The sequence below is a fragment of the Equus caballus genome, chromosome 23 (genome assembly GCF_041296265.1).
Source record: "Equus caballus isolate H_3958 breed thoroughbred chromosome 23, TB-T2T, whole genome shotgun sequence".
Lineage (NCBI taxonomy): Eukaryota > Metazoa > Chordata > Mammalia > Perissodactyla > Equidae > Equus > Equus caballus.
In genome coordinates, this window is record NC_091706.1 from 49,937,857 (window position 1) to 49,950,954 (window position 13,098).

Sequence of the window (13,098 nt, forward strand, 5' to 3'; positions counted from 1 at the left end):
AACAGGAGTTTCTCTCAGTCATTGATCATCATCAACTTCTTGACAGTGTCTTTTTTTGGGGGGGAGCCTTTTTTTATGTCTTGTAAATATATAGAATATGTATTAATTGAATTTACCAGATAGGCTGGTGATGTTTTAAACTTGAAACAACTTTTTTTCATTGTATTATTCTAAGTGAAAAATATTGTATTCGTATTATAGCACTGTTTTCTCCTGGGAGCATTTTCCTGTTCTGAAAATATTAGATATCCCATACCACCAGGAGGAGCTGCTGGACAAATCTCTATATGGATTTTTGGATTGTGGTTTTTTTCCAATTTCAAAACTACAACATATAGTAGTCAACTTTGGAGTTTTTTGGTTATAAAAGATATCATTGAGGTATATTTTTGAAGTTTATGTTCTATATGAGGTTTTATATTTCATTTATGACCTATACTTTCAGTATTATGTCACTCAGCTTAATCTATTGAGAAGAGTGTCAGTCATTGTTATTTCAGTGACTCTCAGACTTCAGTATACAATCAGAATCATTTGAGTCTTTTTGTCTTAGTCAGTTCAGGCTGCTATAACAATGACATAGATTGGACAGCTTAAACCACAGACATGTATTTCTCACAGTTTTGGAGGCTGGAGTCCAAGATCAGGATGCCTGATCATTCCATTCCTTGTGAGAGCTCTCTTGCAGATGCTGCCTTCTTGCTGTATCGTCCTACGATGGAGAGAGAGATCATCTTTCTCATTTCTCTTCTTAGAAGGCCACTAATCCCATTCAAGAAAGCTCTACCCTCATGACTTCCCAAAGGCCCCACCGTCACACTAGGGGTTAGGGCTTCAACATACGAACATGAACCATGCAGTCCATAGCACCTTGTTATTGTTAAACACAGATTGCTGAGCTCTACCCTCAGAGTTTCTACCCTCAGGATGGATGGAAGCAGGTGCATTTTTTAACAAGTTCCTAGGTAATGCTGATACTACTTCTCTGGTGACCTACATTTTGAGAACCACTGAGTTAGACTGTGAGTGAGCTTAGGTACGTACTTGTGTCGTAGGAGATAATCACCCTGCTACCAAACACTTTTGGAAGCTGCAATAATGCTTTTGTTTGGGTTTTGTGGCATATAGTCTAGTTTTATCCTTATTTCATTCAAAAGGACCACTAAAATTTATTTTGACACTAGTGGAGATTTCATGTTTATTATATAAGAATGGATTAGAAAGACTCTATCCCTGTATGTTAAACTAATTCCTGGGAAGTTAAAAATAGACTCATAGTCTATCCAGAAAGAAAGAAGGAATTTCTGACTGAAATTAATGTCTTGGCTGTCTCATCCTGGGTCTTTGTCCCCAGGTAAATCCAATCATGCCCTGCCCTTTGGGCCTTGAAGTCATTTTTCTCCTGATGCATATACCTTGAATGGATGTAGTGTTCTTTTGCAATACTCATGATTTTATGATGGTACATTAAAAAATGAAGTGATAATTTGAGATTATATCTAAGTGACAAATGATAGGCAAAAGGCACATACTTTTAATATGTAAAATAGTTTTATAAATCAATAAAAAACACTACAATATAAAATGGCAGATACATTGACAGGCAATGGTGAATTAGAAAAAAAAGCATTCCAATTTCTGAAAGTTGCATTTAATTTCACTACTAATAAAAGAAACACAAAGAAAAATAAGCTCAGTTGAAGACAATGGGCTGTGATTATTTGTTAAATATGCTATTAATGCTTGGTAAATAGCAAATAGCAAAATAATAAAGCACAATAAAGTACAAACAGTAAAAACGGTAGTCATAATACATATGTTTGCAAAATTTCAAACTTGGTTTATTCTAACCCTCCACCTTCTGTATGTTTACTTACATCCAGAGGGCTGAACATGGCTGGAGAAGAACTCTGAACCATGATGACTGGTCTTATGTATATTTATGATCATTAACCTCAGTGGTTTTTAGTACTGCCTAGTAGTCATCCTATTTTTTTTCTGGCTCACTATCCCAGTATCCTAGAAGATTATTTTATGCTTACAAGATGTCAACTTCTAACACTTTCCCATTCTCACTTTCAGCTGCTAGATACCTGTTATGAATTTGTCAAATTAACACTTTTTAAGTGGAGCAGAGGGTGCTGGATGGTGAGCAATAGTTCAACAACAGACCACAAGAGAAATTGAAATAGAGAAGTTTGTTACAGGTCCTGGAGGAAGTGCCCAGCATGGCTCAAGGGGTCACACGAGGAGGTCAAGGCAGAGTGCCGATAGAGAGAGACATACGGGACGTTGGGCACCTGCCTTTATTAGAGTTCATGGGTGGAGTGCTTTGGGATTCCTGGGCTAAGACAGGGTTGGTCAATTTAAACCAAAAGAGCTGGGTTTTGGTAAATCCCACTGGAGGGTCTTATCTAAGAGGCACATAAAGGAAAGGTGTTGGGAGGCAGGGGAGACTGTTGATCACAAGGGCTTTTGGGAAGGTCATATGAGGAACTTAAATTTACTTGCGATTCTGTGGGCTTCTATGTAGGGCATGTGCTTGCATGAGGGGCTAGTGTTAGTTTAAGGTCACTGCAGGCTGCTTGGCCAAACCAAATGTATGCTGAGGCAGCAATACCGTGGAGGAGCGTAACTAAACTCTTGACAATACCCATGTTTCCTACACCATTGAGAAAATAGAAGCTCTTAGAAGAGAGCTTTTACTGCTTCCCTTAACCGCATCTACCAACATATCTGAATCTGTACCCCTATTTTCTCTTTTTATTTCTTTGGAAGAACTGTTTATACTCTCATCTAAGGCCAAACAAACTCTGTGTGTACCCTAAAGCCTCAAGGACCCAAGAATGTCACTCTGGAATTCTCCCTTCCCTCTCCTGCATCATCGGTGTCTCTCACTCTCTTGTATCATTCCTGCCAACATACACATGGTGCTATTTTATCTTCCATTTAAAAAAAAACTCTTTTGATCTCACATTTCCCTTGAACTACTGTTCCATTTCTCTGCTCCCTTTCACAGCAAAATTCCTCTAAAAATTAGTTTTTACTGTCTCCATTTTTTTTCTTTCTTTCTTGAACTCACTCCAATTAGGCTTTCATACCCAACATTTTCCTAAAACAGCTCTTGTCAAAATCACCAGTGACCTCAATGTTACTAAATCCAGCAGTCAGTTCTCAGTCTTTGTCTTCTTTAACACATTTGCAGCATTTGGCATCGTTGATTCCTTTCTTCCAGAAATACTTATTCACTTAGCTTTCTCTCTTTATTATTATTATAATTATTAGTTTTTTTTTTTTACTAAGAGAAATCTAAGATTCTTTTTTTTTTTTTATTTTTAAAGATTGGCCTTGAGCTAACATCTGTTGCTCATCTTTTTTTTTCTTCTTCTCCCCAAAGCCCCCCAGTACATAGTTGTATGTTCTAGTTGTAGGACCTTCTAGTTCTGCTATGTGGGATGCCACCTCTGCATGATGAGCGATGCTAGGTTTGTGTCCAGGATCTGAACCGGTGAAACCCCAGGCCACCGAAGGGGAGTACGCAAACTTAACCACTTGGCCACCGGGCTAGTGCATAGCTTTCTCTCTTGACTCTCCTCTTACGTCACTGCTTATCCTTCTTAGTATCATTTGCTGTTTTTTCCTTGTCTTACTAACCTATAAATGTTGGAGTGCCCCAGGACTCAAATATCAGACTTCTCTATTGAAAATCACTCCCCAGGTGATCCCATCCGCTCTTATGGTCTTAAATATATTTGATGATTCCTAAAGTTGTATCTTCAACTTTGACTTCTTGACTGATTCCAGACTTGTTTATCCAACTGCATCAGTCATGTCAGTTAGGCATCTCAAACTTAACATGTCCAAATCCCAAATCCTAACATCCCTCACTCTTCTTCTCTTTGTCTCAAATAGTGTCTATTCCATCCTTCCAGTTGCTCCGGCAAAAGCCTTGGAAACGTTCTTGATTTCTTTCCCTTTTACATCTCATATCTAGTGCATCCAGAAATCCTATTAGCTCTACCTTCACAATATCAAGAATTTTATCACTTCTCAACACCACCACACATACCTATCTTGTCCACTTCATCTTTATTTCTCGCTTGTGGCATTGTAGTTGCCTCCTAACTGATGTCTCTGCTTCCACCCTTGACCCCTAAATTCTTCCCTCAACCCAAGAGCTAGTGTGATACTCATAAAATATTAATTTGTAGTATGTTATTTCTCTGCTCAAAACTATCCTGTCTTCCCATGTCAGTGAGAGTCAGATCCAAAGTTTTGATGGCTTAGAAGCTCATATATTACTTTATTCCCATGACGTCTGTCCTTAGCTGCCATTCGAACCCATGTCCATACAAGGGGAGATACAGTTACTTCTTTGCTGTTCTCTGAATATGCTAATTATGCTCATGCCTCAATGTCTTTGCACTTGCTACTGCTCCCATGGGCTGGAAAACTCTTCTCTGAGATCTCCTTGGCTCTCACCTCCCTCCTTTAAGTCTCTGCTCAAATATCACCTTTAAGGACAGTCGTTTGTTAATTATCCTTTATAAAACAGCAACAACCTTCCTTTTACTCCCTAGTTCTTCAAGACTAGGCATCCTTTTTTCTGTTACCATAGCATATTGTACTTATTATACTTATAACCAGTTGACATACTATGTTTTCACTTATATATCATTTATGTTCGGTATCCGTGAACTAGAATGTTAATTCCATGAAGGCAGCCATTTGGTTTATTTCATTTACCTCAGTATCCCTAGTCCCTAGGACAGTGCCTATCATATAATAAGTGCTCAGTAAATATTTATTGAGTGAATGATGGATTAATGTGTAGACGTGGGTTTTTTTTTTTTTTTGGTATTGATTGTGGTAGGTACTCTTTCAGTCTGAGGACTCTGTTTAATTCTAAAACATTCTCAGCAGTTACCTTCTAAAAATATTGCTTTATCTTTCATCCCACTGTTATCTACTTCTGGAAGTCTTTAGGCGTATGTTGGAGTTTCCCAGTGGAACCTACATGTCTTAGCTGTGTTTTCATATTTTTAATTTCAACGTTTTTCTATGCAGTATTCTGGATGAATCCCTCATTACTATCCTCCATTTCACTAGTTCTCTTTTTGCATCTAGTTTTGAGCTTAGCCCATTTAAGTGTTTTTGATTCAGTGATTATAATTTTATTTTCAAGGTTTTTAAATATATTTTTAGATTAACTTGTTTTTGTTTTTAATTTTGGTTATTCTTTTATGTCTTTAAAGATCCTTACTTAATTATTTTAAAGTCTTTTTCGTTGTGTTCTGTTATTTTCATTTTCTCTAGAGTGACTGCTTCTTCGGATTATTGAGTTAATGTGTGCATGTGTTGTGTGTGAGTGTGTGTAGAGTGTGTATTTTCTTTACGTGTTTTGGATTTTTTGTTTGTAGTCACATCTTGAGCGGGAGAGTTGCTGTTACTCTTCTCTTCCTCTTCTTTCCTGACTATCCCTCCTTGTCTAATGCCCTTTTCTCTCTAGAAATTTTGTGTTTGCCAGTAAATTGTCACCCTTACCTCATTCCCTCATCTTGAAATAGGTTTTATTTTGGTAGCCTGGGGCTCTTAGCCAATAGTGATGCAAGGGATTTACTATATTTAGTTCCTGAGCCATAGGGTGTTTTGGCTCAGCTCCTGATGAGGATGCTGTATCTATAAATGTTTGCCTTCCTAGACTTTCATATAAGCCTTAGTTCTAGGCAAGGGCTGACAGAAGTCTTTTCAGCCTGCTTTCAGGAGTTGGGAGCCCCATCCTACTCTCTGGTTTCAAACAGTGAGCCTGGCTGTGCTTCTACATAGTGAGCAGGGCACTTGTATTTCCTATTGTCCCCAAGAGCCAAGCTCCTTTCCACCTTAGCCTGCTTCTGGATCTGGACGGCTGACAGCAGCTTTATCCTTCTTCGTAGTATTGTATTTCTGTTTAGTTTGTGATCCTCAGAGATGTGGCTGTGTCTCATTTTTTTTCTTTTGTTTTTCTATTAATATTATAAATTTAGAGAATAGAAAGGAGCTTCAAAGTGTGAACTCACTGTGCTAACTTATTGAAAGTCTAATTTAAATTTTTTAATCTACTGTTAGACCATCTGAATTTACCTCTTTTAACAAGTGGTATACTTTTCTGATTGGTGAATCTTCATTCTAATATCCCTTTGTACATTCTAAGACCCTTTGCTTCATTTCATTCTTTCTCAAGTGAGGAGCTTTTTCTTCTTTCTTACCTGCACATATGATTCATAAGTGATTTGCTTACAAATTTCTATTTATTTTACCTATGTTTAAAGTTTAAAAAAATATAAATAGGTGTCCAATAAATTTCTCCCCCGTTTATGTGAATTGACGAGTGTTACCCTGATTGTATAATCTTTTCAGACCTTTGTCTCTTCCCTTCTCTTCCTTTTTAAAGCTATTTTTACAAGATAGTCATTATTTACAATCATTGTGATTTTATGTATTCCAGAGAACTATACTTTGACTATACAATTACCATTTAAGTTAGTTAGTATATTCTCAGGGACTAGAAACCTATAGGAAGGTGTCAGAAATCCAAAAATGTTAGTCATGGGATGTTGGTTATTAGTAAATCTCTAGCTCTCTCTCTTTTGAATCTTTTATTTAAAAATGATAATTATTTTATTCTTAATGTAATTGTGTATGTAAAGTGTTTATATTAATAAGACCATATTTACTGATTTATTAATTATTTCAAATTGATGATATAATGGTTATTGCATCAAGGTTAAACATGTTTTAAATATTTTTTATCGTGCATCTAAATCTGGAAAATAAACTGTTCTTTTAGTATGAAGTTGTCTTAATTGTCAGCATTTGTAAGTTGTTATCACTTGCCATATGGTTTCTGATTAATTCTGAAAGAGCTGTCAACCCAAAAAATTTAATTTCCTATATTTTAAAGTGACACTCATAATCAAAATGTGAAGATTTAAAGGATCAGCTACCAATTATGACTAATAAACTCTATTTTTTTGTTTCTAGAGAAAAACAGAAATCTGAAGCTAAAGACAGAAAAGTTTTAGAAATTCTGCAAGTCAAGGATGCTAAAATACAGGAATTGGAACAGGTTGGTGTTATACCAGAAAATACTAAAAATTATTCTATTTATTTCAGATATTAGATCTTTACAATTATTTTTAATTTTTTTTGCAATAGTGTTCCTTAAGAATATCAGGGTCATTATGTCAAACCATTACTATTTTGAAACTAGTATAGTCAGATTATTCTTCCTTATTATACTTCTCTTGTGGCCTGTTATTTGTTTTCTGAATTAATAGGCTATGTTATTTATACATTAAAACTGTTAAGATAGCCTTATAGTTTTATAGTAGTATCTAGCAATTATTCATTGTTTTATTTAATTTTGCCTTTTATTATTAGCAGTTATCATTACTTCTGAAATTTGTAAATTTTAAGATGGTTTCATTTGTAGAAAAGTCATTAACTGGGATGTTTCTATTGATCTTTTGAAAACTCGTATTTTCAAATTAGTGCAATGCTATCTTTTACATATAATCAGTAAATTATACAAATACATATGTTTATATATAAAATTATATATACATAAAATAGTATGTAATTATATAATCAGTATATTATCACTGCAAAAACCCATGTGATCAGTGCTTCCAGGAGTTATTTTCATTTCAATAAACATCTTAAAAATAAAGGTGAAAGAAATTTCCTGTAAGAATAGTCTATATCATGATATAATATTTAAATTCATTTTGTACCCAGTCGCTCATTATGGGCTAAATTATCCATAATTTTTCTGGGTTAAATGGAGGGTTTTTTTTGGCAACTATGCTTTTCTGATTCTTGACTTTATTTTCCTTCCTAGCCAATTAAAGGGTCATAAGAAATTTGAGCTACTGTTGATTATTGTTGTGAAGTTGTTTTATTAAAAGACTAAAAGTAGAAGATAACTTAGATAAAAGATTCATTTATTTTTCTATTCTCTACATCCATATAAACTCTAAAATGGAATATAGGTTTCTATATGACATATAAATTTGAAATTTATACCTTCACCCATGTTCCTCCATTTCCTATATAAAATGTTACAATTGATACTGTAATGACAAAATTCTAGAAACAACAGTTTAGTCAGTTTTTTTTGGGGGGGGGGGAAACAGTTGTATTTGTCACCTGAATATCAGACAATATCAAAATGCGTTCTAAGAGAAATAGTGTCATGTGCCTAGTGTATTAATTAGGCTAGGCTAAGCTGCTAATAGATACAATCTTATGACAAAAGTGGCAAACATCATTTGTACTCATATTTCTTTGGGAAAAACTAGTCATATGGCCATCCCAAGATTCAGGGGGTTTGGGAAGATATAGATCCAGGCTGAGCAATCTGTTTCTCATTTACAACTCTATTCTATGGAGGAGAACAGATTTTGGTGCTCTTTTTAGTGTCTTTTGGCATTAAGTTTGCAATGCTTTAGGGAATGCTCAGTTTACCAGATTTAGATAGCTATAACATACCATTTAAAATAATGTTGACTTTCTTAAGTGACAATATATTTTCCTCTTTTCTTTGCTAAATCCTTTTTCTACTTTCTCTTCCTTGGATACATATTATTTCATTATTTACCTTTTTGAGAAGAATCACTAAGCTCATGTATAAAGTATTAAATTCCCACAGGAGAAATTATTTGTTTTTTAGATTCCCTACTTTCTTAGCTTGAATCATGCATATTTTTGTGCAGTGATGATTATAACTTTCTACAAGATATATTTTGAGTTCAGTTAGACAAAATATTTTATTAAATGTATATACAAACCTGTGATAGTACTATGGAAAATTCAGAGTTACAATTCTTATCTTTAATAATTTTTAAATCTCTTTGAGGAGTAAGGAGGGGATAAAAGTAAGGTGCAAGTAACTATATTCTCCTACACTAGATTACAGGTTCTGTGAGCATGGGGACCCTTGTATCATTGCCCCTTGTATACCTGGCACCTAATGTTTACCATATTACCTGGCTCATAACAGATACTCATTGAATATTGTTGAATGTGTGATTTAAATAGAATAAAACCAATGTGGTATAAGTGCCATGAGAGAATCGCAAGCAGCATGCTGTAAAGGTTCAAAGGAAGGAGAGATTAAATTCTGCAGAAAGGTCTTGAAGTATTCCAATGGCTTGTAATAGTGTAGGAGGGTTTGCCCAGAATGAACACTGGGCAAAATGCATGGAGGTAGGAATGTAGGACATGTTTGGGTAATATTGCAACTTATAGTTCATTTTATAGATAATATGTAGGAGTGAGGGCTGAGAGAAGACTGATATTATGTTGGACCTGTATTAAGGAAGGGCCTAATTGCTTGAATGAAAAATTTGAATTCTACTGGTAGGCCAAAGGAATCTATCTAGGCTTTTCACTAGGGACTTAAGTTAACTGAGCTGCAGTCTATGAAAATAAAACTGATAATCAGTACATACACTTAGAAAAAGGAAAGCAGAAAGTAGAACGATGTGTTAGGAGGTTATTTCACAATCTAAGAGTAATGACCTGAGAGTGAACTATTAGGTTTGCAGGAATTAAAGGTATGTAAATTATAACCATAAGGACTTGACAGTAATTTGAAAGTGACTCTTAGGTTTTCAGCCTGAGAAACCAGGAGAACAGTGGGATTATTATCAGAAAGAAGGTTATTATCATGTGGTACTACTTACTGTGAGGATAGGGTTTGAGCTTCTTTTTTTTTTTTTTGAGGAAGATTAGCCCTGAGCTAACTGCTGATGATCCTCCTCTCCTTTTTGCTGAGGAAGACTGACCCTGAGCTAATATCCATGCACATCTTCCTCTACTTTATATGTGGGACGCCTACCACAGCATGGTGTGTCAAGTGGTGCCATGTCTATGTGTGGAATCCAAAACGGTGAACCCAGGGCTGCTGAAGCGTAACGTGCGCACTTACCTGCTGTGCCACCGGGCCGGCTCCCACGAGTTTGAGCTTATTTTATACAATTCGTGTTTTAGTTATTTGTGAGAATTCCATTTAGATATTTTCTGCGAACTGTTGAAAGCATGGATCTGACTCTTGGGAGGGAGCTTTCTCCTTAAGATGTAGATATTTAATGTTACTGTTAGAAGACTTTAAACAGTGAGAATTCTGAGAACAGGATATTTGCTGATATTGTGAATGGTGAGAGGAAGAGCAAATTTCAGTAAAAGAGATGAAGAGAGAGAAGTATAATGCAATTATCTCAACTGAGAAAGGAAAGTTTCAAGAAGCAAAAGGTGCTTAATGTCGTAAAATGCTAAAAAAAGATGGGCTTTGTAAAAAAGATATTAAATTAGGAAATCATGAATTTTTCGGTGATTTTAGAAAGCAATACAAGGGGAATGGGATATGACATTTTAAGAGATCACTGTTCTAACCAAGTAATGGAAACAAATGAGGAAATGTGACAGTGCAGAGAAAGAAGATTTTGCATTTAAAAAAATGTTAGGCAAAATATTTGAAAGTATTGGAGAAGGAAATTAAAAATACATAGTGCGAGAGCACTTACTAAGTTAGCCGAATTCTAGATGAAAGTATCGACCGTGGGCTGAAGAAGATGTGATTCAATACATTCATTCAATTTTTTCATCTCTTTAGTCATCCAGATATCTTAATTTTTTGTTAAAACATTATCTTTCCTCCTTTCTTTTTATTAATCTGTTGTATCTTTGTTCATCCTTTTACATTACATCTTTAGATGAATCTCTTGTATGTAATATTTGGTTGGACTTTGTGTTTTGACTCAATCTATACATCTTTACCTTTTTAAAGGTAAGTTTATCTCATCTGCATTTCTTGATATAACATACTTATTTGGTTTTTGTTCTCTGATTGACCTTATGCTTTCTGTTTTTAATTGTGTCCTTTGTTTTCAAATTTGCTGCTTGTCTTTGTGTGTGTGTATGTGTATGCATGCACTTGCATGTTTTCAAATTTGCTGCTTGTCTTTGTGTGTGTGTATGTGTATGCATGCACTTGCATGTTTTCAAATTTGCTACTTGTCTTTGTGTGTGTGTGTGTGTGTATGCATGCACTTGCATGTTTTCAAATTTGCTGCTTGTCTTTGTGTGTGTGTGTGTATGCATGCACTTGCATGTTTTCAAATTTGCTACTTGTCTTTGTGTGTGTGTGTATGTGTATACATGCACTTGCATGTTGATGATTTGCTGCTTGTCTTTGTGTGTGTGTATGTGTATGCATGCACTTGCATGTTGATGATTTGCTGCTTGTCTTTGTGTGTGTGTGTGTGGATGCATGCACTTGCATGTTTTCAAATTTGCTGCTTGTCTTTGTGTGTGTGTATGTGGATGCATGCACTTGCATGTTTTCAAATTTGCTGCTTGTCTTTGTGTGTGTGTGTGTGGATGCATGCACTTGCATGTTGATGATTTGCTGCTTGTCTTTGTGTGTGTGTGTGTGGATGCATGCACTTGCATGTTTTCAAATTTGCTGCTTGTCTTTGTGTGTGTGTGTGGATGCATGCACTTGCATGTTGATGATTTGCTGCTTGTCTTTGTGTGTGTGTGTGTGGATGCATGCACTTGCATGTTTTCAAATTTGCTGCTTGTCTTTGTGTGTGTGTGTGGATGCATGCACTTGCATGTTGATGATTTGCTGCTTGTCTTTGTGTGTGTGTGTGTGGATGCATGCACTTGCATGTTTTCAAATTTGCTGCTTGTCTTCGTGTGTGTGTGTGGATGCATGCACTTGCATGTTGATGATTTGGAAGGTTTAGAGTCTATAGCAGTTCTTCCAGTGATTACGTTTATTATTTTATATGTTTAACGCTACACTTGATTCTGACATTCTGAAAAATCGAACTGCACACGGGAAAAAAATGAGAAAATGAGCATATTTGTACTTATTCAGCCTTTCTCCTGCATTTTAAACTGAACTTACAGAGAGAGTAATTGGAGGACTTAATTTCCTGTTCTCAGCATTTGGTCGTACTTTTTATACTGTCAAGATTTGCAATGCTTATGTTCCATGATCATTTTCTCCCTTATTATCTAGTATAAATTCTGTAGTAAAATAGATTGTATTGTATTAGTTTTTCGCTTGCTACATAACAGATTATCACAGACTAGTTCCTTAAAACCACACACACATTTATTAAGTTGCTGTGGGACAAGAGTCTGGGCATAGCTTAGGTGGATCCTCTGCTCAGGACCTCATACAATTGTAATCAAGGTTTCAGTTGGGCTGTGTTCTCATCTAGAGGCTTGATTTGGGAAGAATCGGCTTCCAAGGTCATTTAGGTTGTTGGCAGAATCCATGTCCTTGCAGTTGTAAGACTTAAGTCCTAAATGGGACCAAAATCTGTATTAGAGTTTTCTAGAGAAACAGAACTAATAGGAGATATAGAGAGATAGAGAGAAATTGATTGATTGATTGATTTTAAGGCATTGGCTGATGTAATAGTGGGCTGACAAATCTGAGTTCTGCATGACAGGCTGGTGGGCTGGAGACTCAGGGAAGAACTGATGTTGTAACTCAGTCCCAAGACATTCTAGAGGCAGAATTCCTTCTTCCTCAGGGGAGCACAGTCCTTTTTCTTAAGGCCTTCAACTGGTTGGGTGAGGTCCACCCCGCATTATGGAGGAATAATCGCTTTACTCAAAGTCCACTGATTTGTTAATCATATCTAACAAATACGTTCACAGCAACATCTTGACTGGTGTCTGATCAAAAACTGGATCCATACAATACCATGGCCTAGTCAAGTTGACACATAAAGTTAACCAAAGGGTGAAAAGTACTGAGGTAAATAGGCCTTTAGTGTGAGGTTTTATATTTATCTGGCTAGGGGTTAGGCTATGTTTACTGTCTGCTGTAGCAGTGTGTGTCAGAGGCTAAAGTTTGCTTTGGTGTCCTTTTTTTATTTGAGCTTCTCTAGAAACTTCTCAAATATTTTCTGAGTTGCATAGTTTTTTCAGTTGTATTCCTGTGATTATATAGAAGCCCTATTGATGTGGTGGTGAGGTATCATGGTGGTGAGGTGTCGAGGGAGGGGAAATATTCTATAGTCTTATGATTAGGTC

The 13,098-nt window shown here is 35.9% G+C and overlaps 1 protein-coding gene across 6 annotated transcripts in view; it reads left to right on the forward strand.

Annotated features, from left to right (window-relative positions):
- CNTLN (centlein) overlaps positions 1-13,098 on the forward strand; it is a 321,096-nt gene that overhangs the window by 55,698 nt on the left and 252,300 nt on the right. For all 6 annotated transcript variants that reach the window (XR_011431201.1, XM_070248231.1, XM_070248227.1 and 3 more), the window contains exon 3: positions 7,021-7,105. Coding sequence is in view for 5 of the 6 variants with exons in the window: in XM_070248231.1 (XP_070104332.1) it covers positions 7,021-7,105 (85 nt within the window). In the remaining variant the exon portion in view is untranslated. The remainder of the gene's footprint in view (positions 1-7,020; positions 7,106-13,098) is intronic.